This window comes from Monodon monoceros, unplaced genomic scaffold (assembly GCF_005190385.1).
Source record: "Monodon monoceros isolate NGI ecotype Baffin Bay Population unplaced genomic scaffold, NGI_Narwhal_1 Super_Scaffold_15, whole genome shotgun sequence".
NCBI classification, from domain to species: Eukaryota; Metazoa; Chordata; class Mammalia; order Artiodactyla; family Monodontidae; genus Monodon; species Monodon monoceros.
In genome coordinates this window covers 77,105,769-77,129,186 of record NW_021703771.1, presented here as the reverse complement: position 1 = coordinate 77,129,186, position 23,418 = coordinate 77,105,769, and the positions used below count along the sequence as shown (strand labels likewise).

Sequence of the window (23,418 nt, the reverse complement as noted above, 5' to 3'; positions counted from 1 at the left end):
TGGTTTTTAATTTTAACTCAAAGTTGTTTGTTGTTACTATGTAGAAATACCATTTTTTTTTTAGATATTGACTTTGTATTCCTACAACCTTGCTATACTCACTTATTAGTAGCTGTTTTGTAGATTTCCTTAGTATTGTCTGCATATATTAATATTTCATCTGCAAATAAAGACAGTTTCACCTCCTCCATTCCAATCTATTTGTCACTGTTTTTCTTCATCTTGCACTAAGACCTACAGTACAGTGTTTAACAGAAGTGGTAGGAGTGAACATCCTTGTCTTTCTCGGGTCTTAGGGGAAAAGCATTCAGACTCTTAACCATTGAGTATGATGTTAGTTGTAGGTTTTTCCTGGATCTCCTTTTTCCGGCTGAAGAAGGTCCCTTCTGTTCCTAGTTTGCTGAGAAGTTTGTTTTAAATAATGAATGGATATTGGATTTGCAAGAATACTTTTTCTGAGTTTTTGAGATAATCGTATGGTTTTCTTTTTTAACATAGCAAATTATATTGATTTTTCTAATGGTAAATAAACCATCTGTAGAATCTGTAATGATGTCACCTCTCTCATTCCTGATGTTGGTAATTAGCATATCTCTCTTTACTGATCAGTCTGGCTACAGAGTAGTCAACTTTATTGATCTTAAACAAAAACAGCTCTGGAATCACTGGGTTTTCTCTATTTTCTTATTTCATAGATTTCTGCTCTGAAATTTTTGTTCCTCTTGCTTTGGGTTTAATTTGTTCTTTCTATAGTTTAAGGTGGAAACTAAAGTCATTGATTTGAAGCCTTTCTTATTTTCTTATAGGTGTTAGTACAATAAATTTCCCTCTCAGTACACCTGTAGGAGAATCCCACAAATTTTGATGTGTTGTTTTCATTTTCATTGCATTCAGAATACTTTCTAATTTCCTTTTTCTTCTTAATATTTTTTGAGATATTAAAGAAAGACTTTAGCTCAGATTTCCCTTATAGTTTCTTATTTGACTTGTGGATTATTTAGAAGTGTATCATTTAGTTTGCAAATTTGGGGGCTTTTCAGACCTCTTTCTGTTATTCTAGTTTAATTTCATTGTAAATCAGAGAACATACTTTGCATGAGTCGAATCATTTTTTATTGATTCAGACTTGTTCATGGCATGTGGAATATGATCTGTCTTGGTAAACGTTTCTTGAAAAGAATATGCATTCTGCTCTTGTTGGATGCAGCATAAATTTCAATTAGGTCAGTTGGCATTACTCAAGTCTTCTGTCTCCTTAGTGATTTTCTGTCTACTTGTTCAATCATTTATTGAGAGAAAGGTATTGGAATCTTGTACTCTAATTGCAGATTTGTCTGTCTCTCCTTGCAGTCCTATCAGTCTTTGTTTCACCTATTTTTAAACACCGTTTTTAGGTGCATAAACATTTAGGATTGTTATATCTTTGTTATGGATTGGCTTCTTTATCATTTTGAAATGAACTTCCTGATCCCTGGTGATATTCTTTCCTCTGAAATCTACATTGTCTGATATTAATATAGCCATTCCGTCTTTCTTTTGATTAGTGTTAGAATGGTATATCTTTTCCACGCTTTTTACCTATTTCTGTTTTTATATTTTAAGTGTGTTTCTCAGAGGCAAGTGTGTAGTGGATCTTGCATTTTTCCCACCACTCTGGCCATCTCTGCCTTATGTATTAGTTTTCTATTGTTGCTGTAACAAATTACCACAAATTCAGTAGCTTAAAGTGACAAATTTTTCTCTTACAGTTCTGGGTGTCAGAAGTCTAAAAGCAAGGTCAGCAGGGCTGTATTCTGCTGGAGGCTTCAAGGGAGAATGTTTCCTTGCCTTTTTCAGCTTCTAGAGGCCACCTGCCATCATTAGTTCATGTACCTCTCGCTTCTACATCTCTACTATTGCCTCTAATCCTCCTGCCTCTCATCACCTTTGTGATTACATTGGGCCCACTTGGATAATTTAGGCTTATTTCCCCATCTCAAGATCTTTTTTTCTTTTTTTTTTTTTTTTTGTGGTTCGCGGGCCTCTCACTGTTGTGGCCTCTCCCGTTGTGGAGCACAGGCTCCGGACGCGCAGGCTCAGCGGCCATGGCTCACGGGCCCAGCCACTCCGCGGCATGTGGGATCTTCCCGGACCGGGGCACGAACCCGTGTCCCCTGCATCGGCAGGCGGACTCTCACCCACTGTGTCACCAGGGAAGCCCTGCTGTCATTCTTATCTTTGCTTCTGTCTTTTTTCTCTGGCTGTTTTTAAGATTTTTTTCTTTATCACTGGTTTTGAGCATTTTCATCATGATGTGCCTTGGTGTCATTTTCTTCATGTGTCTTGCACGTGGGGCAGTGAGAGCTCCTTGGATCTGCAGGTTTTCCTGCACTTCCTGTTGTCCAGTGTCTGAATATTGCCTCAACTATTTTGTCCGTTTCTCATTTAAGGCAAAAGAATGTATCTGGTCTCCTGTATTTCATCTCGACCAGAGTAAGAAGCTCTAGGAGTCTTCCTAACCGTTAAGTTATGTGTTTGTTTCATGGAATTTTGGAGATAGTAAGGCATTGATTATTGTTAGTATTACCTCTGGGATTTTATAGTAGGTAAATAGAGTGATTACTTCTTGATAGGCAAAGTAGAGAGTTCATGGCACTGAGAATCAAATAGGCTGATGTTCCAATATCATATATGTCACTCACTAGCTTTGTGACCCTGAGCTTGCCTTTGAATCTTTTGTAGCTTCAGCTTTCTCATCTGCAGCATGGGAATGATAGTTATCTTTTGTGGTTATTACAAGGATAGATAGAAATTTATGTAAAGAGCCAGGCCTATTGCCAGTAGTCAATAAACGGTTGCTATTATAATTATTCTCCTTCCCTGTCGTCTTGTAAAGGGACATATAAAGTAATCTAGTCATCCTGACAAAAGGAGCTGTTTTTAATCAGAGGTAGTAGAATTTTGAAATTCTTTCGTCGCTAGCAAATTTTAAATAAGGAGGACTTTCTGTTGTGATAATTACATACTTTACACATGTAAGTTACTTTGATATAGCTATAACCGTAGTTAATCATAACATAGACAGCACTCAACCAATTAGCAAAAGGTGACTTACAGCCAAAGTGCTTTCCTAGTCCACTGTAAGTCGTAAGTACAGAGATCAATGCTAGAAGCAGACCCACTGACAAGAGCAAGAAGTAACAATTATTACTGTGGCAGAAAAGCTATAAAAAGCAAATATAAAACTGAAAGAAAGCACAGCACTAAGGGATCATAACCATTGAGGCCTTTGCTCTACAGGCAACAGTGACCCAAGTCATCAAGAAAAGGGTGAAATCAGGTGCATTGTTCGTGGGGTAGGAAGAGAATTGTGCAATACAGTTTAGAAAGATTTCCACCTGTATGTTTCTGTTGAAGAAATGTTAACACCTAAAGGAGTTACATTGGTTGAATAGAAAATTTATTAAATCAAACATCTAATTCCTTGATGAGTCTGAGTAGAGTTTCTACTGTACATGTTCTGGTCCTGTTTAAAAAGCAAAGCAGGCTGACTTTTTGAAATCATGCTGTAATCTTCACCCTTAGAAAAGTCATTTGTAACATTATCTTAAATTCCTTTTGAATAATAGCATTAGTCTTTTCTCTGTGTTCTGTATAATAAAAAAAACTTTTTTTCACCTATTGTGTTTCATACTGTAGGTTCATTATCATATAGTTTGCCTAACAGTTTTGTCCAGCCCTTATTTCAACAGTGTTTGGGTTCCTACTTTGTGGCGAGTTAGAAGGAAGGTAGTATCACTGGGCTGGGTAATTAATCTTTAGCCCACTGTACAGTGTTGGCTGCCATGAGCCCCTCACCATGAGAAGGTGGCATAAAACATACAAAATGGCTATTTGATACAGTTTTTCTCAAGGAATTGGTAATTGGGCATAAGTACCTTATAATTGGGTATAAGTTCTTTCCTCATCAAATTAGATCACCAGCAAACTATCTAGTTAGACCATAGCTACTTGCCCCCCACAGAAAGCATTCACTAAGACCGTGACTTGTTAGAGGAGAGAGATTTTTAGGTGACCATGTGAAGAATACTTTTGCATTTGTTTTCTCACTTTTATTAAAGGCATTCTCTGTTTGTTCCTTGTACCCTTTACAAAACTTAATACCAGAAAAACACATGATCTCTTGGAAACTGGGTATAATTACTTCCAATACTGAGTGAAAATGATATAATTCAGTATGTCAGCTGTGAGATCTAACATCTCCAGGATTGTTACGATGTAAAGCTCTCACGATTTACATGCATGTTTCTGCTATCGTGGTTTGGCTTTCTTTCTTCTTTTACAGCCTTATTTAATGAATATTTTTTACTCAAAGCTTTCTCATGCCTCATTTTGGAAGAATATAGGATTGGAAACTAAAATAAAAATGATAGAATAATTTGAGTGTCTGTATAAATAAATACCCATTTGGCTGTAATCAAGTGTGTGCATTCATAGCTGTGCCTTTGAGCACATTATGAGGCAACACCTCCAATGTTTTGAAGTGTTATTCTTGAGGGGTTGTAATAGTGATCTTTCCCACCCCTTCGTCATTCCCCAAACATCATGACGATGATGAAAACATTTTCCTCTATTAGTGGTTAGTTAGAAGGTCTTTCTGTGTCACTGCTGAATATCATCAGGTGTTGAAATGGCTGCTGTCTGTAATCATACTGTCGTTTCAGTTTGTATAGCATTTTCTTTTTTTTGGCCTCCATAATTGCTTCAGGGCCTTGCCATAAAACTGAACACCAGCATTTATTCCTTCTGCAGTGGGGAGTGGGAAAGGGGAAGATTAAGCTACAGAGTGGTCCTGGAAAAGGTAGACCTTTTAAAGAACAGGACGACCTGCTGTTTCACAGACTGACACTTAAGCCTGAAGGGGAATCCAAAAAAAAAAAGCAACTTTAAACTTAGAAAAGGAAGGTGAATGTGTATTATATCAGGTTTCTGGTATGCAGCTGTGTGTGTCAAGGTGGAAAAAATTAACATCTCCAACTTGGTTATCAGAGCATGTAAATTAATGCCAAAAAGCCAAATTTACATTGTTTTAATCTTAATTACTGATTACTTCATTACTTTCTATATATTGACATGTGAAACATAAGCTTTTAGTTCTGCCTCTTCGTTTTTGGTATGCTTATTTATTTTAATTATGTGAAGCATAATTATAGAAAAAAATTTTAAGTTCTTCATTGATGGTAAATGCTATCATTAAATACACAGTTTTTATACAGTAAGAACCTGTCCCATAGAGAGCTGTCTCCTTTTCTATTTTTATGGTATATTGAGGTTATTTTCTAAGATTAATTGTCTGGAACTCATCAGATTAAGTTTTAGCAAATCATGGTAACTTAAAATAATCCATAAGTACATTAGTATCAGAGATACGCAGTTATTTTTGCTGCACTACCATGGCTAAATGTATCAAGGCAGATGATCCCCAGACTTAAAATGTTTAGCCCCTAATTAGTATATGCATTTCAGCTGTGCATTTCTCAACTTCTAGTTGATTTATCAGTGAAATAAATCTTTGCAGGTTTCTGGACCCTACAAATTTTGGGAGCCCCAAATCTCAACAGGCTAGGAGAGGAGTATTCCAGCTTCACAGAAAACTGAATGCCATTTGAGCATTCACTTATTCATTCACTTATCAAATATATATGAAGCACTACTACGTACTATTGCAGCTGTAGGGGGTATTAAGGTAGATAAGAAACAGGTGCCCTTTAGGGACCGCTGTTGTTGCAGGGAAAAGAAACTTAAGTATACATAATTGTAATACACAGTGCTCTAAAGAAGCATGTGCAAGGCACATTGCTGCCCCAAAGGTGTAAGTGATCTACAACTGGGTGCCCTGGTGCATGTCTCCTCTCTGGCTTCTGTGGTGGTGCTTTCATCCATCCTCGGTTGCCTCAGTTAATGAAGAGGAGAGTTAGGAGAATTAGTTAGCTTTAATTGAGCTAGAGAAGAAGGTCCAAGGGATGCTCAGGGCAAAAGTTCCTTGAATTGGAGCCAAGGTTCTCTGAGCTCCGTGAGCTGAGATCTAATGTGGGTAGAGGGTTACCTCTTCCTTTGTAACCTACTTTAGATGTGTTTATTTTCATTGATTTTAGTCACTCCTGCATGTTGAGCTTTATAAGCTCAGGGATTGCATCTGTTTTTTTTGTTGTTGTTTGTTTTTTAACTAAGGACTTAAAGAATCAAGTTTTTTGTTGGGTCCAGGGCACTTAACACAATGCAAATTTATAGATGGCTTAGCTGTAAGGCTCTTTTTAGTTAGGTGCCAGCACTTCAGTATTGTAAGAGCATTTCTTAAGATGTGATGCGAAGATGGATGAGATGGAGGAAAAAAAAAAAAGAAGATTAAGGAAAGAGTACGTTTTTCCTTTATTTATTTTTCTTTTTTACTCAGAAAAACTGAAGGAAGAGGAAGGAAAGCAAATAGTGGAAGGTAGAAATAGGCTGGGAGGTAGCTTTTGTTAAAACATGCAGGGTGGGCTTCCCTGGTGGCGCAGTGGTTGAGAGTCCGCCTGCCGATGCAGGGGACACGGGCTCGTGCCCCGGTCCGGGAAGATCCCACATGCCATGGAGCGGCTGGGCCCGTGAGCCGTGGCCGCTGAGCCTGCGCGTCCGGAGCCTGTGCTCCGCAAGGGGAGAGGCCACAACAGTAAGAGGCCCGCGTACCACACACAAAAAAAAAACAAAACCCATACAGGGTAATTCATTAGGTTGCAAGTGCCTGTGGATCAGAAGTACTTTAGGGGTACTCTGGTCAAGGAAGTGATTCAGACTCTGTCACGTACAGCTTGGCGACAACACATGACTTTCTGCTTGTTTGACTCTAGTCGTCGATTAAGTTAAAGATCTTGGTAATATGTAGAATCCTTTGTATATATTTAGGCTACAAAGATTTAGTTGAATTAAGTCCATCTCTCCTATGATTTGCTCCTAATTAATTCTCAGTATTTCATTATAATGTCCTTAGTCTCTAATTTATTTTTTATCAATAATTTTTAATTGAAGTATAGTTGGCTTACAATGTTGTGTTAATGTCTGTTGTACGGCAAACTGATTCGGTTATACATACATATACGTTCTTATTTTATATTATTTTCCATTATGGTTTATCATAGGATATTGAATATAGTTCCCTGTGCTACACAGTAGGACCTTGGTGTTTATCCATCCTACGTATAATAGCTTGAATCTGCTAACCCCAAACTCTCAGTGCTTCCATTCCCCACTCCCACTTCCTCCCTTGGCAACCACCAGTCTGTTCTCTATGTCCGTGATTCTGTTTGTTTCAAGATAGGTTCATTTGTGTCATATTTTAGATTCTACATGTGTTATCATATGCTATTTGTCTTTTTCTTTCTGACTTCACTTAGTATGATAATCTCTAGTTGCATCAGTGTTGCTGCAAATGGCATTATTTCGTTCTTTTTTGTGGCTGAGTATAGTATTCCATTGTATATATGTACCACATCTTCTTTATCCATTCATCTGTCGATGGACATTTAGGTTGTTTCCATGTCTTGACTATTGTGAGTAGTGCCACTATGAACATTAGGGTGCATGTATCTTTTTGAATTATAGTTTTGTCTGAATATATGCTCAGGAGTGGGATTGCTGGGTCATATGGTAATTCTATTTTTAGTTTTCTAAGGAACCTCCGTACTGTTTTCCACAGTGACTACACCAACTTACATTCCCACCAACAGTGTAGGAGGGTTCCCTTTTCTCTACACCCTCTCCAGCGTTTGTTATTTGTAGACTTTTTGATGATGGCCATTCTGACCGGTGTGAGGTGACACCTCCTTGCAGTTTTGATTTGCATTTCTCTAATGATGAGCAGTGTTGAGCATCCTTTCATGTGCCTATTGGCCATCTGTATGTGTTCTTTGGAGAAATGTCTGTTTAGGTCTTCTGCCCATTTTTTGATTGGGTTTTTTTGTTGTTGTTGAGTTGTATGAGCTGTTTGTATATTTTGGAAATTAAGCCCTTATGGGTCACATCGTTTGCAAATATTTTCTCCCATTCTGTAGGTTGTATCGTTTATGGTTTCCTCTGCTGTGCAAAAGCTTGTAAGTTTGATTAGGTCCCATTTGTTTATTTTTGGTTTTATTTCTGTTGCCTTGGGAGACTGCTTAGTCTGTAATTTAAAAAGACAGGTAAGAGTTGAGTTTTTGCTAAATCTGTACAGAAATACAAGTCATTCTGCGGGTCAGAATTAAGATAATGTATTATTTGTGATGTTATAAGCTATTGTTATACTAGTATCTGCCACTATCCCCAGTCATTCTTATGTGTTGAAAGTCAAACACCACAGTTGCCTGTTGCAGTGGACACAGCATGCTATTAGTTCATTAATGATCATTCTTAGTCTGGCTTTTCAGATTTATTTAACGAGGCACAGACTTGAAGAAAAAAATTAGTTCTACTCTTCTCCAAAGTGTATGAGCTCATTTTATTGACCTTTTTGTAAACTAGATGCTTTCTGATGCAGCACCTGGAAAACTGAGAATTGTCCATGGAGATGTCTTGACATTTAAGATAGAAAATGCTTTTCCAGAAAGTCTCAAAAGACAGTGGGAGGATGGTAAGTGACTTTGGGTTGGTTTTCTTATTTTCTTTTGTAATTATTTAGATCACAAATATTTATGTTATTTATTATACATTATAAATGTTTATTATATATATTAAAAATTAAATGAATAGAATTAGGTAATGCGCAATGCAATTTTTTTCTGCTTTTCCACTTTGTTCCAAAGTAAGATAAAGTAATTTGATTTTATAATTCTAATTTATTTACCCCATATTTTTCAGATATTTTGGGTTCTGTTCAAATAAACTTTCTATTTTTATGATACCATATAAGGATGGAATGAACTATAAAGTGTTACTTTTTCCAAGTGGTGAAAAAAGAAGTGTTTTAGTGAACCAAGCTGTACCCACACCTTTCTAACTTTATTTCCATTGTCTTTCACATTCAATGCCTAACCAAGGTGCTCTTCATTCACAGACAGTGTTTACTGGGTACCTGCTATGTGCCAGCTCCTTGGAATACATAGATAAATGGGGTGTGTTTCTTGCCCATAAAACCCCTCAGAACACCTGGAGGAGCGATTCTGGCATGCCCCCACGGCTGCCCCCCTTGTCTCTGGCCGCTGCACGCCAGGCTCCCACTGTCCTCTTCTCGGCACCAGCCTTCAGGTTTCTGCCTGCCCAGCCCGTCACAGACACAGTGACAACCGACCTAACTGCCTGCTTCAATCCATCTCAAGTTCCCTGGCATTAATCTGACTGTTACTCTCTTCTAGACTATTTCTCTGCTCCTGTCTTCCCGATACCAGGCGCTCCTATTCCTCCTTTTACATTGTTGGGAGCTTTCTCTAAGTATTCTTTGCTGGTGGTTATTTTATCAGCCACATCTTACATGTTGTTTCTGAGCTGGGGGGAAGGGGTGGAATCTGCTGTTCCCATGCAGCAGGTTTGCCTGGATTACTCCTCCCCTGTGGTTTCACTTACCATGTATATACTGCACACACTTAATCTTCATGTCCAGCCTGTATCCCCTGCCTAGGTATCTGACAGCTTCATCTGGGTGCCCCATAGGAACTTTGACCTCATCATGTCCAAAGCAAATGATCCTTTCCCTCAAACCAGTTCTTTTTCATATTTTTCCTAAGCCAAAACCTGAAGACTTTGACTGACTGAATAGTAATTAGGTAGGATTTTTTTCCCTTGATAATTCAAAGCGGATTGTGAGAAAACATGGCTTCTGAAGAATAAATGGACTGGAAAATACTCAGCCATATCTTTTTGTATATTTTTGTTTGATGCTGTTAATATCCAGTTTGATTTTACTCTTAGCTAAAATTGTATTCAGAATATATTGATGAAATAATCATTCCAAGTTTTTTTTCTTATGCCAAACAGATCCTCCAAATGTACATATTATTGGAAATCTGCCTTTTAGTGTATCAACTCCACTGATTATCAAATGGCTTGAAAACGTTTCTCATAGAAATGGACCTTTTGCTTATGGCAGAACCCAGATGACTTTGACTTTTCAAAAGGAAGTGGCAGAGGTAAGTTTTAACTTTTTCTGGCTATTTTATCATGTGATCAAATTACCAGATAAAAAGAATGTGATAATTTGGAGTTGAGAAAGGGAAGGGGGCTGCATGTCTTATTATTCAATAGCTAGACTTTGATTCAGCTAATAAGCCTGCTAGGCATTCCCATGGCTGGAGTGTTCGAGGTTTGTCTCTCTAGAAAATAAACCCTCAGAGCAGATGACAGCAGTTTTTGAAGTGCAGAGGTTTAAGGAGGGAATCTGTAGACTATAAGCATTTTTTAAAAAAGTCATTATGACATAAATACAAAAGAGTATATAATGTATATGCATGGCTTTGTGTATGTATGGCTTAATAGAAAGAACATATGAATCTCTACCACCCAAGTCAAGTTAATAATTAAATTATAAACATCTTTGACACCCTCTTCTATACCTCATTCTGATTACATCTCCTGTCCCCCACCTGCTACCAAGATAATCTATACCATGAGTTTGCGAATTATTATTCCCTGCATAGTTTATCGCATAGATTCTTATCTGTAGAATTAATATACTTTAGTTTTGTCCATTTTTTAACTTCATACAGGTGGGTTCATACAGCGTGTATTCTTTGTATTCTTTTTATCCTGATCTGCTCATGTTCATAGCTGTAGTTTATTTGTACAGCTATTTACTACCCACTCGTTGACTATTTATCTGTCAGATTTATCTGTCCATTTTCCTGTTTTGGGACCCTGCATTAGTTTCAGTGTTTGATTATCACAAACAACTGTCATGAACATTCCTATTTTGATGTCAACTGGTGCACATAGGCAAGATTTATTTAGGGTATAAACCTGAAAGTGGCAATGCTGGATCATTCTGCAGCTTTAAATTTACCACTCTTTTCTGCAGTGTCTAATCCGTTGTTAATTTTACTCAGTTTATTTTTCATTTCAGATATTGTATTTTTAACTCTAAAAGTTTCATTTGAGTCTTATTATATCTTCCCTTTCTCTCATTATGTTCATGCTTTCCTTGGCATCCTTATGCATATGTATAATATCTGTAATAGCTATTTTAAGATCTTTGCCTACTAATTTCATTACCTCTGTCATTTCTGTACTGTTTTACCAGTTGACTTTGCCCACCTTCTTTGCTATGGGTCCCGTTTTTCCGCTTCTTTGCAAGCCTGATAATTTTTGACAAGATACTGGATATTCTGAGGTTTTTGGTTTTTTAATGTTGGGGATGCTTCTGGCATCTAGTGGATAGAGGTTAGGGATGCTGATAAACATCCTTCAGTGCACAGGACAGTCCCCCACAGCAAAGAATTACTCAGCACTAACCAGCCCAAAATGTCAGTAACGCCACAGTTGGAAAAACTTTGTTTTAGATTATTTGGCTATAAAATCCATCACAAAAATTAGGACCCTTTTGTGTTTGTTAGAAACTCTAAGATGACATCCTCTTTTTCCTAAGGTCCTAGTTGTCTCCTCCTCGTGACTCTGTTAATTCTCTTCTCTTGGTTTGAATTGAGGCCATGCTAATAGTTCTTCTTATTTTCTCAGCTTTTGGATTTGTCCTTGGTTTTTCTTTCTCAGCTGACATGATTATTATGGTATTTCTGTTCTTCAGTAACACAATAGAAATGCAAAATACTATGTACTCTGATTCTTTGGGGGGAAAGAGCAAAGGAACAGAGGCTGAAGAGGTGGGATAACATTTTCAATGACTGAGTGTCAGTTGTGCTTATTAATAATAGTGTTGCTTCCACTTAACCGTATGCAATTATTTTTCTTTAACAAAAAGTTGATTTTAGTATTAATATTGAGAAGAGTTTATATTGAATCTGTAATTAACGGAGTGCTTTAGAAGTGTAGATAACACTGCTCCTCTGACTGATTTTTGAAAGTGAAAGTTTCAATGGGAGACTAAGCAGCATTCTCTTATGTAAACTCTGTTTGTTCTTGACACTGTCATATTTGTAATTTTGTATTTAGCCACAGAAAGCACTTTTAAACATTTGCTTGGCTTGGCTTTGTGAGTTACAGAACAGAAATGAGCATGTTCCTCTTAAGACTACAGGGTGTAAATTTAAGAATTCAGCTCACACATTACGAGGCGTGTAGACAGTTTAAAGTTAACAGCTCATAAAATAGAATCAGACTATTAGCAATAGTAGCAATAAATGAGACCTTAACAAATCTCATAGATGATGAAACTGAGGTTCCAAGTAGTTTAATGTCTTCCACAGGTTGTGGAGCTAGTTACAGGGAAAGCTGAACTTGAACACAGGTCATATGTTTTCTGCTGAAGTCACGATGTTCACGTTCTTTCTGTGGCCAGACCTGTGGTCTTTTCTTTCTGGGTCCAGCATCAGCCTTTCCATCTCCTGCCATCTCCAGGGGACCCTGGCTGGTGAATGGTCACATCCCTGGCAGGGAGGAAATCACCTCTCCATTGATTATCTAGTTCTCATCGTCCCTGGTGTTTGGCTGTGCAACTTCTCAAGTATAAGCCTAATTTTTCTATTTGTACTTACAGTTATTTTAGATGAATAGGAAAATAAATAACACTGTCCTTGTGAATTCTTGGACCCATTGTTTTTCTTATATTCAGTCAGAAGTTTTTAAAAGCGTAAGGGTTAAGAGTTTTTCTTTTTACTGAAAAATTACCTGGTTTGATTCCCTGGGCTTTTGCTTTTCAAATCTATCCTGTGGTGGAGTTTGAATTTTCATAGCTTTACCTGTAATACGTTCTATCAAAGAAACATCAATTCATGTCTGAATGGTTGATCGACCGTTTAACTCTTATGCTAGCGTTTAATGAAATCTTTTTGCAGAGCTTTCTGGTTTGTGGCTTGAATTTTTCCTTAATAAATTAGAGACAGGTATGTGTGCTGCTTTCTTCTAAGTTATAAGATGTGATTCACATATTTCCATCTCCACAGCCTGTGTGTGTATTTGCATGGGTTACGTTGGATAGGTGTCTATCAGGACACCCCTTCCCCTGGCATAACTGGATACATAGCACTCTAGGTGAAATATATTGTACTTAAATGTGTCTTTATAGCAAATTAGCTTACCATCCATGCCTCCCTGGTTTGCTTTTTGGTTAAAGTGATTTTTAAATTCTCTTCAGTGGGAACACACCTTTCAGATGTAAAGTAAAATACTGGAAGAAAATCCAGGATGAGATCATTTAAGTCTGGGCATTTCTTTTGGTTTATTTTCTAATTTTGTGATTATGTTCATGCTGCATTTTAGTTTTACACAACTGCTTTGAATGGTGCCGGTTTGCACAATGCATTTTAAAAATTTTGAATCTTATGCCAGTGGTAAAGTTCCTTTTTTCTTTATAAAGAACTAGAAATATTTTTGACCATTTGATCCATAAGCTTATTCTTTAACTTAAATCTGTACTTCCATTATTTGTCTTTGTTTTTGATATTTGCGTGAGAATATGTACAGTTGTCGGCTTTACATTTTAGAAGGGAAGAATTTATTTTGTTATATATACTGTAGCAACTCATCACTTGTCTTAACTTGACTTCCCGGTAATTTTAACTGTCCATATACAGACAAGAGCCAGGTAATCTAAAGTAAAAAGGGTTGAGATGAGGGATGGCTTCTAAGTAACAAAATATGCTACAAAATCTACGGTTAACTTTGCCCATAGGAAATTTTCTCAGCATCTCAGATTAAAGCCTATTTTTAAATCTTACCTAAGGCAAAGCTTTTACAAGCCAAATTATGTGGCGTTCATGCCCACAGCTGGTTAGAAGCAGCAAAGTAAAAGGGACTATTAGAGTTTGACACGTGACAGTGAAGCAGGAAAGAGAAACACCCAGCACAGTAAATATATTGGGTTGGCCAAAAGATTCCTTCGGTTTTTAAGTAAAAATAAAAGACACATTTTTCATTTTTACCAAGAACTTTATTGAACAATGTACTCCACTACCTTCTGCCATTTTTCAGGCAACTTCACAATTCCATCTTCCCAAAACTTTTTTTCTTTTTGAGCAAAGAACTGCTCCAGGTGCCTTTTACAGTCTTCCAAGGAATTGAAATTTTTTCCATTAAGAGAATTTTGTAAAGACTGAAGTAATCGGAAATCCAAAGTTGCAATGCCTGGTGAATATGGCGGAGGAATCAGCCAAGCTGTAACGGTTTTTGCCTGGTCATCAGAGAAACATGTGGCCTTGCATTGTCCTGATGGAAGATTATGCATTTTCTGTTGACTAATTCCAGACACTTTTCATTGAGCGCTGCTTTCAGTTGGTCTAATTGGGAGCAGTACATGTTGGAATTAATCGTCTAGTTTTCTGGAAGGAGCTCACAATAGAGAACTCCCTTCCCTTCCCACCATGTACACGACATCACCTTCTTTGGATGAAGACCAGCCTTTGGAGTGGTGATGGTTCATCTTGTTTGCCCCACAATCTCTTCCATTCCACATTATTGTGCAGTATCTACGTTTCATCACCCACCACAATTTGTTTTAAAAACGGAGCATTTTCATTACATTTAAATAGAGAATTGCATGCGGAAATACAGTCAAGGTTTTTTTCACTTAACTTGTGTGGTACCCAAACAACAAAGTGTTGAATATAACCAGGCTGGTGCAAATGATTTTCAGCACTTCATTTGTATATGTTGAGTTTGTTGGCTAGCTCCTGGGTGGTATAATGTTGAGTTCTCGATTAATTTCTCGATTTGATCGCTATCAACTTCAGCTGGTCTATCTGACCGTGGAGCATCGTCCAGCGAGAAATCTCCAGCACGAAACTTCACAGAGCACTTTTGACACGTTCGATCAGTCACAGCACCTTCTCCATACACTGGCACAAATCTTTTTTTTGCGTTTCAGTTCCGTTTTTACCTTTCTTGAAATAATAAAGCATAATATTCAGAAAATGTCGCTTTTTTTCTTGAATCTTCAATATTAAAATGGCTACACAAAAATTTACCAATTTTGATAAGGTTTTTTCAATGCACGCTGATATGACAGCTATCACAATCTAACAAATCTGTTTCGAATGTAGTTAAAGACAGCTGAGTGCTACTAGAGCTATCTTGCGGGGGGGCCGGGGGGGGGGACAAATGAACTTTTTGGCCAACCCAGTGACTCAAAAAGCGCTCCGTCTTTGACTGTTTAGTGGTACGGCACAGCACAGGCATACCTGGCCCCAGGATTATTCCAGTAATTGTTGGTATTTGCAATGTTGACTCTATCATTCAAAAGAGATTTAGAATGTCCAGGGAGTTCTAAGAACGTAGAGAAGCAGGCTACATTTTAGAAAAATAAGTATGCCTAATTGTTTTATCCACCACTCAGCTTTGTCCAATCTTAATATACTGCCATATTTTTCATATCTTTCTAAGAAATAAAATAGATATGTTTGGAGCCCTCTTCTATCCCCCTTTTCCCTCCTATGAATTGAACTGTCTTAAAATTGATATTATGCCCATGAACATGTTTTGCTTGCTCTACAGATATAGATAGATATGCACATAGAGAGTAAACAATAAGAAATAATCTTTTGAAGTTATGATGTGAGTGGAGTCATACTGTACATATTTTCTGTCAATTATTGTTTACTCTATTTGGGATTTATGTTGGTGTCTCTTGTTATTCATTGTAACTATTATTTAGCATTCCATTGTCAAAATTACCACAGTTTAATTATTCACCTATTGATGGACCTTTATATTTTTCCACTTTTTTTTGGATCCTACGTATAATGTTGCAGTGAATATCCCTGTACATATCTCCCTGTGAAGCAGGTCTCTAGGATATATTCATAAAGGTAGACCTAAAGGATCATAAGGGTTTACCCAACTTTAGCTTTGCTATATATATTGCCAGATCATAGGCCACAGTGCTTGTGCCAATTTCGCGTCTCACTAGCGGCGTATGGGAATTCCTGCTGCTCCGTATTGTTGCCAGTATTAGGTTCTGTCAGGTTCTTTTTCTGTTGTTTAAATTTTGTTCATTTCATGAATATGAAACTGTATCTCATATGGTTTTAATGTGCAGGCCCCTAATCTGTAATTTACTTACACATAGTTTATGGTTATGGTTCATTGGGGTTGCTCTTACCGTATTTCTCATCATATTTTCTATTAGTTGTTTATCTTTTGATTATGGAGCTATAGGAGTTTCTTCTGAGCACTAATCCTTTGTCAGATATCAGTTTCAAATACCTTGTCTCAGTCTGTGCCTTACCTTTATGGTGTTTTTATTACACAGAAGTTTTTAAATAGAACAAAATACATCAGTCTTTTCTTGCTTCTGCTTTTTCATTATTAAGAAATTCTTCCTTACCATGGGGGTCATAGATATTTACTTATAAAAATTAAAAATTTTTCACTTCCTGTTAATTCACTTGGAATTTATTTTTGGTTGTGATGTGAGATACGGACCTCCATTGTCCTCCTTGTAGATTCCTGTTTACAACAGTATCGCTGAAGGATCCTTCCTTTTCCCACTGGCAGCTGCTACCTCACACCTGTCACAGTTCAAATGTCCACATGTGCTTGGGTCTCTTTCTAAGGTTTTTGTTCCATTGGTCTGTTTGTACCTCTAGCAATACCGTACTGCCTTAATTTTGATATCTGGCAAGGCGAGTCCCCCCCCACCTCGTCTCCACACAGCAGCCCCTGCCCCCTGTTCCCCCAGTTCCTGATGTTCTTCTGGAGTATCCTGGCTGTCTTGGCCCTTTGCTTTTTCATATGAAATTTATATGGAATTTAAGGTTCTTTCTAAAAATCCTTTTCGGTTATTGGTTGAAATTGTATTTATGAGTTAATTTGAATATACCTAATGTTAAAATAAAAATGTTTGGGGCTTCCCTGGTGGCGCAGTGGTTGAGAGTCCGCCTGCCGATGCAGGGGACACGGGTTCGTGCCCTGGTCCGGGAAGATCCCACATGCCGCAGAGCAGCTGGGCCTGTGAGCCATGGCCGCTGAGCCTGCGCGTCCGGAGCCTGCGCTCCGCAACGGGAGAGGCCACAACAGTGAGAGGCCCGCGTACCGCAAAAAAAAAAAAAAAAAAGTTTGGGTGCTTAAGAGAATAAATTCCTAGTTTTTTGTAAAAATTAGTTGCAAAAAAAGCCAATTCTTCAATAGTTCTGAATACTCAAGGTTTTACTACATTTAAGTAAGGAAAAGCACACCACTGAAAATGTTCATGCAGATATTGGGGTAGTTCATAAAATGAAAGCATCTTTAGTTCTCCATTATTCTTGCTAACTTTTTCATTTATCAGTACTTATGGATTACTTGTTTCATACAGTATCTTCTGCATAATATAACAGTGGTTTGAAAATCCCAACAGCCAGTGGTAGGGAAGTTTTCTTATATGATTTTTTTTTTTTTTTCTTATATGATTTTTTTGAGTGCACTGTATATGATATAATTCATGCTTCTTAGATGTACCTCAGTTAGTACTGGAGGAAAATATTCTCCATGTTGGCTTTGTATCATGTCAGGTAGCCTATGCTTTTAAAATTTATCTCAGAAAATCTACCTAGTGTTCATAGATAATGAATGAATTACTTGCTAAAATTCCTTTGTGTCCTTGTGCAGAGACTTACAGCCAGTACAGGAAGCAAGCAGCGCAGTCGCCTCTCCATCATGGCCCAGTACCTCTGTGACGTTCAGCACATCTTGACAATTCCAGGTCAGGCTTTCATCCCCAAACCGGAGGTGAGTTTCTTTTTGTTTGTTTTAGCATACCAGAATTAGGATTTTAATTGTAATCTTTGCTCCTGTGAGGATATGTCATAGGAAATTATCTCTAGAATCTGATCTTATATGCACACCGTACCACACCTTTTTCTTTACCTCTCCTAAATGAGAACCATAAACATCACAGTATGAATAGTTCTTATTCTAATTTTTCTTCTCCTTCTATAGTGTGACCAAATGTCTAGGTTTATCCATGTTGCCCTGGTGGTGCTATTATCATTATTATTATTATCCCCTTTTACCCTTAAAAGTATCCCAGTATTTAAGATGAGTTATATGGTCACCCAATACTCAAAAAAAGAAATCAGTATTTCTTTGTGATTTCTGATGGAGACTTCTAACTAAAGTTACATCAAACATTATCTGTTTATTTTTATTGAAATATATTTGACATTTAACATTGTATAACTTTAAGGTATACAACATGTTAACTTGGTACATTTATATATTGTAATATAGTTGCCATTGTAGCAATAATTGGCACCTCTATCTTATTACATAATTATCCTTTCTTTTTGATAGTTGAAATAATTAAGTTCTAGTCTCTTAGCAAGTTTTATTATAATACAGTATTGTTTATATTTACTGTGCATTATATGTCTAGGGTTTATTTATGACTCATTGTAAGTTTGTACCTTTAAACAGCTTCCTGTCCCCCGCTCCCCTGGTAACCACCATTTCACAAGTCTGGCTTTTTAAAATTCCACATGTAAGTGATAACATACAGTACATGTCTTTCTGTCTGACTTATCTCACTTAGCATAATGTGCTCAAGGTCCAGCTGTGTTGTCACAGATTGTTGTGTTGTCGGGGTGTCCTTCTTTCTTATGACTGAATAATATTCCATAATATATGTATATAAAATATACACCACATTTTCTTTATCCATTCATCTATCGATGGACATTTAAGTTAGCTTCCCTGTCTGGCTATTGTACATAATGCTGCAATGAATACAGAGGTGCATGTATCTTTTTGAGTTAGTGGTTTCATTTTCTTCAGATAAATACCCAGAAGTTGAATTGCTGGATCATATGGTAGATCTGTTTTTAATTTTGCCAGGATACTCCATACCATTTTCCGTAGTGGCTGCACCAACTTACATTCCCACCAGCAGTGCACAAGGGTTCCCTTTTCTCCACATCCTCACCAGCACTTACCTCTTACCTTCTTGATCGCCATTCTAACAGGTGTGAGGTGATATCTCATTGTGATTTTCATTAGTATTGCCCTGATGATTAGTGATGTCGAGCATTTTTTCATGTACCTGTTGGCCATTGGGTTATCTTCTTTGGAAAAAAGTCTATTTAGTTTTTCTGCCCATCTTTTAATCAGATTATTTGGGGCTTTGTTGTCATTGAGTAGTAGGAGTTCTTTTTATATTTTGGGTATTAACTCCTTATCCAGTATATGATTTGTAAAAATTTTTTCTCATTCTGTAGTTTGTCTTTTCATTTTGTGAAGTGTTACTTTTGCTATGCAGAAGCTCTTAAGTTTGTGGTCCCTTCTGTTGATTTTTGCTTTTGCTCTATGTGTTTTTGTTGTTATATCCAAAAAAAATCATTGCCAGGACCAAGTGGAGGAGTTTACTTCCTACTCTTTTTTTCTGGGAGTTGTGTAGTGTCAGACCTTGTGTTTAAGTGTTTGATCCTAGAAAGGAGTCCAGTTTCACTGCGTGTGTTTATCCGGTTTTCCCAACACCATTCATTGAAGAAACTATGCTTTCCCCATTGGGTGCTCTTGGCTCCCTTGTCAAATATTAGTTGATCATATAAGCAAGGGTTTAATTCTGGGCTCTCTATCCTGTTCATTGGTCTATGTGTCTGTTTTTGTGCCAGTAACATTACTGTTTTTTGTTTTGTTCTGTCTTGTTTTTACTGTAGCTTTGTAGTATAGTTTGTAGTCGGGAAGTATGATATCTCAGAAAGTGTGATACCTCCAGCTTTGTTTTTTTCCTCAGTATTGCTTTGGCTATTCAGGGACATCTGTGGTTCCATACAAATTTTAGAATTCTTTTTTCTATTTCTGTAAAGAATGGCATTGGTATTTTCATGGGGATTGCATTGAATCTATAGATGGCTTTGGGTAGGATGGACATTGTAATAATATTCATTTTTCAAATCCATGAATATAAGATGTCTTTCCATTTGTGTTTCCTTTGATATCTTTCAGCAAAGTCTTGTAGTTTTCACTCTATAGATCTTTCACTTCTTGATTAAATTTATTCCTAAGTATTTTATTGTTTTTGATGCTATTGTGAATGGATAGTTTTATTTCTTTTCAGATGTTTCATCCTTAGTATATAGAAATGCAGTTGATTTCTGTGTGTTGATTTTTGTGTCTTGCAACTTTACTGAAATTGTTGATTACGTCCAAGAGTTTTTTGGTTGAGTCTTTGGGATTTTCTATGTGCAAAATCATATCATCTACAAATAGTGACAGTTTTACCTCTTCTTTCCCGATTTGGATGCCTTTTCTTTGTCTTGTCTAATCTAGCTAGGACTTCCAATATTCTTAAGTAAATAAGAGTGGTGATAGTGGGCGTCCTTGTCTTGTTCCTAATCTTAGAGGAAAAGCTTTCAGGTTTTCTCCACTGAGTATAATGTTAGCTGTGCATTTGTTGTTTGTGGTCTTTATTCTGTGGAACTATGTTCCTTCTATATCCAGTCTACTGAAAGTTTTCATCAGGAAAGGTTGTTGTAATTGTCAAATGCTTTTTCTGCATCTAGTAAGGTGATCATGTGATTTTTATCTTTCATTTTATTAGTGTGATGTGTTACATTTTTTGATTTGTGTATGTTGAACCATCCTTACATCTCAGGGATAAATCCCACTTGGTCATGGTGCATGATCCTTTTTATGTGTTCTTGAATTTGGCTTACTAATATTTTGTAGAGAATTTTTGCATATGTATTCATTAGGGGTATTGGTCTATAGTTTCCTTGTGGTATCCTTATCTGGCTTTGGTTTCAAAGTAATGCTGGCCTCATAGAATGAATTTGGAAGTATTCCCTCCTCTGTTTTTGGAAGAGTTTGAGAGGATTGGTGTTAATTCTTCTTTGAATGGTAGAATTTTCAAGTGAAGACATCTGGTCCTGGGGTTTTCTGTTTTGGGAGGTTTTTGATTACTGATTCAACCTCTTTGCTCACTATTGGTCTGTTCGGATTTTGTTTCTTCGTGGTTCAGTCTTGATAGGTTGTGTGTTTCTAAGAACTTATCCATTTCCTCTAGGTTGTCTAATTTGTTGGCATATAGTTTTTCATAATAGTCTTGTATGGTTCTATGTATTTCTGTAGTCTCAGTTGTAATGTCTCCTTTTTCGTTTCTAATTTTATTTATTTGAGTCTTCTCTTTTTATCTCAGTCTGGCTAAAGGTTTGTCAATTTTTTTAATCTTTTCAAAGAACCAGCTTTTGGTTTTGTTGATTCTTTCTATTGTTTTTCTGGGCTTCATTTCATTTATTTCCAGTCTGATCTTTACTATTTCCTTTCTTCTGCTAGCTTTGTTCTTTTTCTAATTCCTCGAGGTATAAAGTTAGGTTATTTGAGATCTTTCTAATTTCTTAATACATGCATTTATTGCTGTAAACTTCTCAGAACTGCTTTTCTGCATTCCATAGGTTTTAATATGTTGTGTTTTCATTTGTTATTTGAGATAATTTTTTATTTCTCTTTTGATTTCTTCTCTGACCCATTGGTTGTTCAGAAGTGTGTTTAGTTTCCACGTATTTTTAGATCTTCCAGCTTTCCTCTTGCTGATTTCTAGTTTTATACCATTGTGGTCAGAAAAGATAGTTGGTGTGATTTTCATCTTCTTTAATTTTCTGAGATTTGTCTCATGCCCTGTCATGTGATCTATACTTGAAAACGTTCCATGTGCCCTCGAGAAGGATGTGTATTTTGCTCCTGTTGAGTGGAATGTTCTTTATATGTTTACGTCCATTTGTTCTAGAGTATGGTTTCCAGCATTTCCTTGTTGATTTTCTGTCTGGATGATCTGTCCATTGCTGACAGTGGCATATTATTGCATTGTTGTCTATTTCTCCCTTTGGATATGTTAGTACAGTAAGTCCCCTACATACGAATGAGTTCCATTCCGAGAGTGTGTCCTTAAGTCCAATTTTTCCTAAGTCCAACAAAGCCTAGGTACCCAACTAACACAATCGGCTCTATGGTACTGTACTGTAATAGGTTTATAATACTTTTCACACAAATAATACATTAAAAAACCCACAAAAATTTTAAAAAACACTTTTAGTCTTACAGCACAGCACCTTGAAAAGTACAGCAGTACAGCACAACAGCTGGCATACAGGGGCACGTTCACATCTTTGAAAGTTTGCAACTTGAAGGTTTGTATGTAGGGGACTTACTGTATTTGCTTAATATATTTCAGTGCTCCAATGTTGAGTGTATATATATTTACCATTATTATATCAATATCTTCAAGATGTACTGACCCTTTTATCATTACATAACAACCTTGTTTGTCTCTTGTTATCATTTTTTGGCTTGAAGTCTATTTTGTCTGATACAAGTGTGGCTCTACCCAGTTTCTTTTGGTTTCCACTTCCATTCCTTCACTTTGAGCCTATGTGTGTCTTTAGAGCGGAAATGAGCTTCCTGTGGGCAGCATACAGTTGGGTTTTGGTTTTTTAATCCATGCAGTCACTGTGTACCTTTTGATTGGTGAATGCAGTCCATTTGTATTTAGAGTGATTATTGACATACAAGGGTTTACTGCTGCCATCTTACCATTTGCCTTCTGGTTGTTTTGTATCACCATTGTTTCTTTTGCCTCTCTGTTTCTGTCTGCCTTTCTAATGTGGTGGGTTTCCATGGTCATTTGCTCAGTCTTCCCTTTTTTATCTTTCATGACTCTACTATCGAGTTTGGCTTTGTGGTTGCCATGTGGCTTACGTAAAACATCTCAGAAACAAAACACTTCTTTTTATGCTGATAGCACCTTATCTTTGTCTATAAAGTTTCCACCCTTTCACTCTTCCTCTTTTATATCTTCGATATCTCACTTTTTATGCTGTGGATTCACAGAGAAATTGTAATAGCTATCGTTATCCTTAATATTCTTTTCCTTAAGCCTTTATGCTATAATTGTGGTTAACACACCATTCTAATATAAAGTTTTCTAATTCTGACTGTTTTTCACCTTTGCAAGAGTATTGTGCACTCTCTTTTGTTGCTTTAATGTCGTTATTAGTGTCTCTTTATTTTAGCTTGAAGAATTCCTTTTCAGCATTTCTTGCAAGGCAGATCTAGTGGTGAACTCCCTCAGTTTTTGTTTGTCTGGGAAAGCCTTTATTTGTTCATTATACTTGAAGGATAACTTTGCTGGATAAAGTATTCTTGGCTGGCAGTTATTATCTTTCAGCACTTTGAATATGTCATTCCATTCTCTCCTGGCCTGTAGTGTTTCTGCTGAGAAATCTGCTGATAGCCTAGTGGCGGTTCCTTTGTAGGTTACTTTCCTCACCCCGCCCCCTGCTGCCTTTAAGATTCTTTCTCTATCATTGATTTTTGACAGTTTCATTAAAATGTATCTTGGGTAAGGTCTTTTTGCATTGA

The 23,418-nt window shown here is 37.0% G+C and overlaps 1 protein-coding gene across 5 annotated transcripts in view; it reads left to right on the top strand.

The window, feature by feature from the left end:
- Positions 1-23,418, top strand: part of TFB1M (transcription factor B1, mitochondrial) — a 62,826-nt gene that overhangs the window by 8,211 nt on the left and 31,197 nt on the right. For all 5 annotated transcript variants that reach the window (XM_029223848.1, XM_029223847.1, XM_029223846.1 and 2 more), the window contains exons 3-5: positions 8,512-8,620; positions 9,961-10,112; positions 17,674-17,793. In XM_029223848.1, coding sequence (XP_029079681.1) covers positions 8,512-8,620; positions 9,961-10,112; positions 17,674-17,793 — 381 coding nt within the window. The remainder of the gene's footprint in view (positions 1-8,511; positions 8,621-9,960; positions 10,113-17,673; positions 17,794-23,418) is intronic.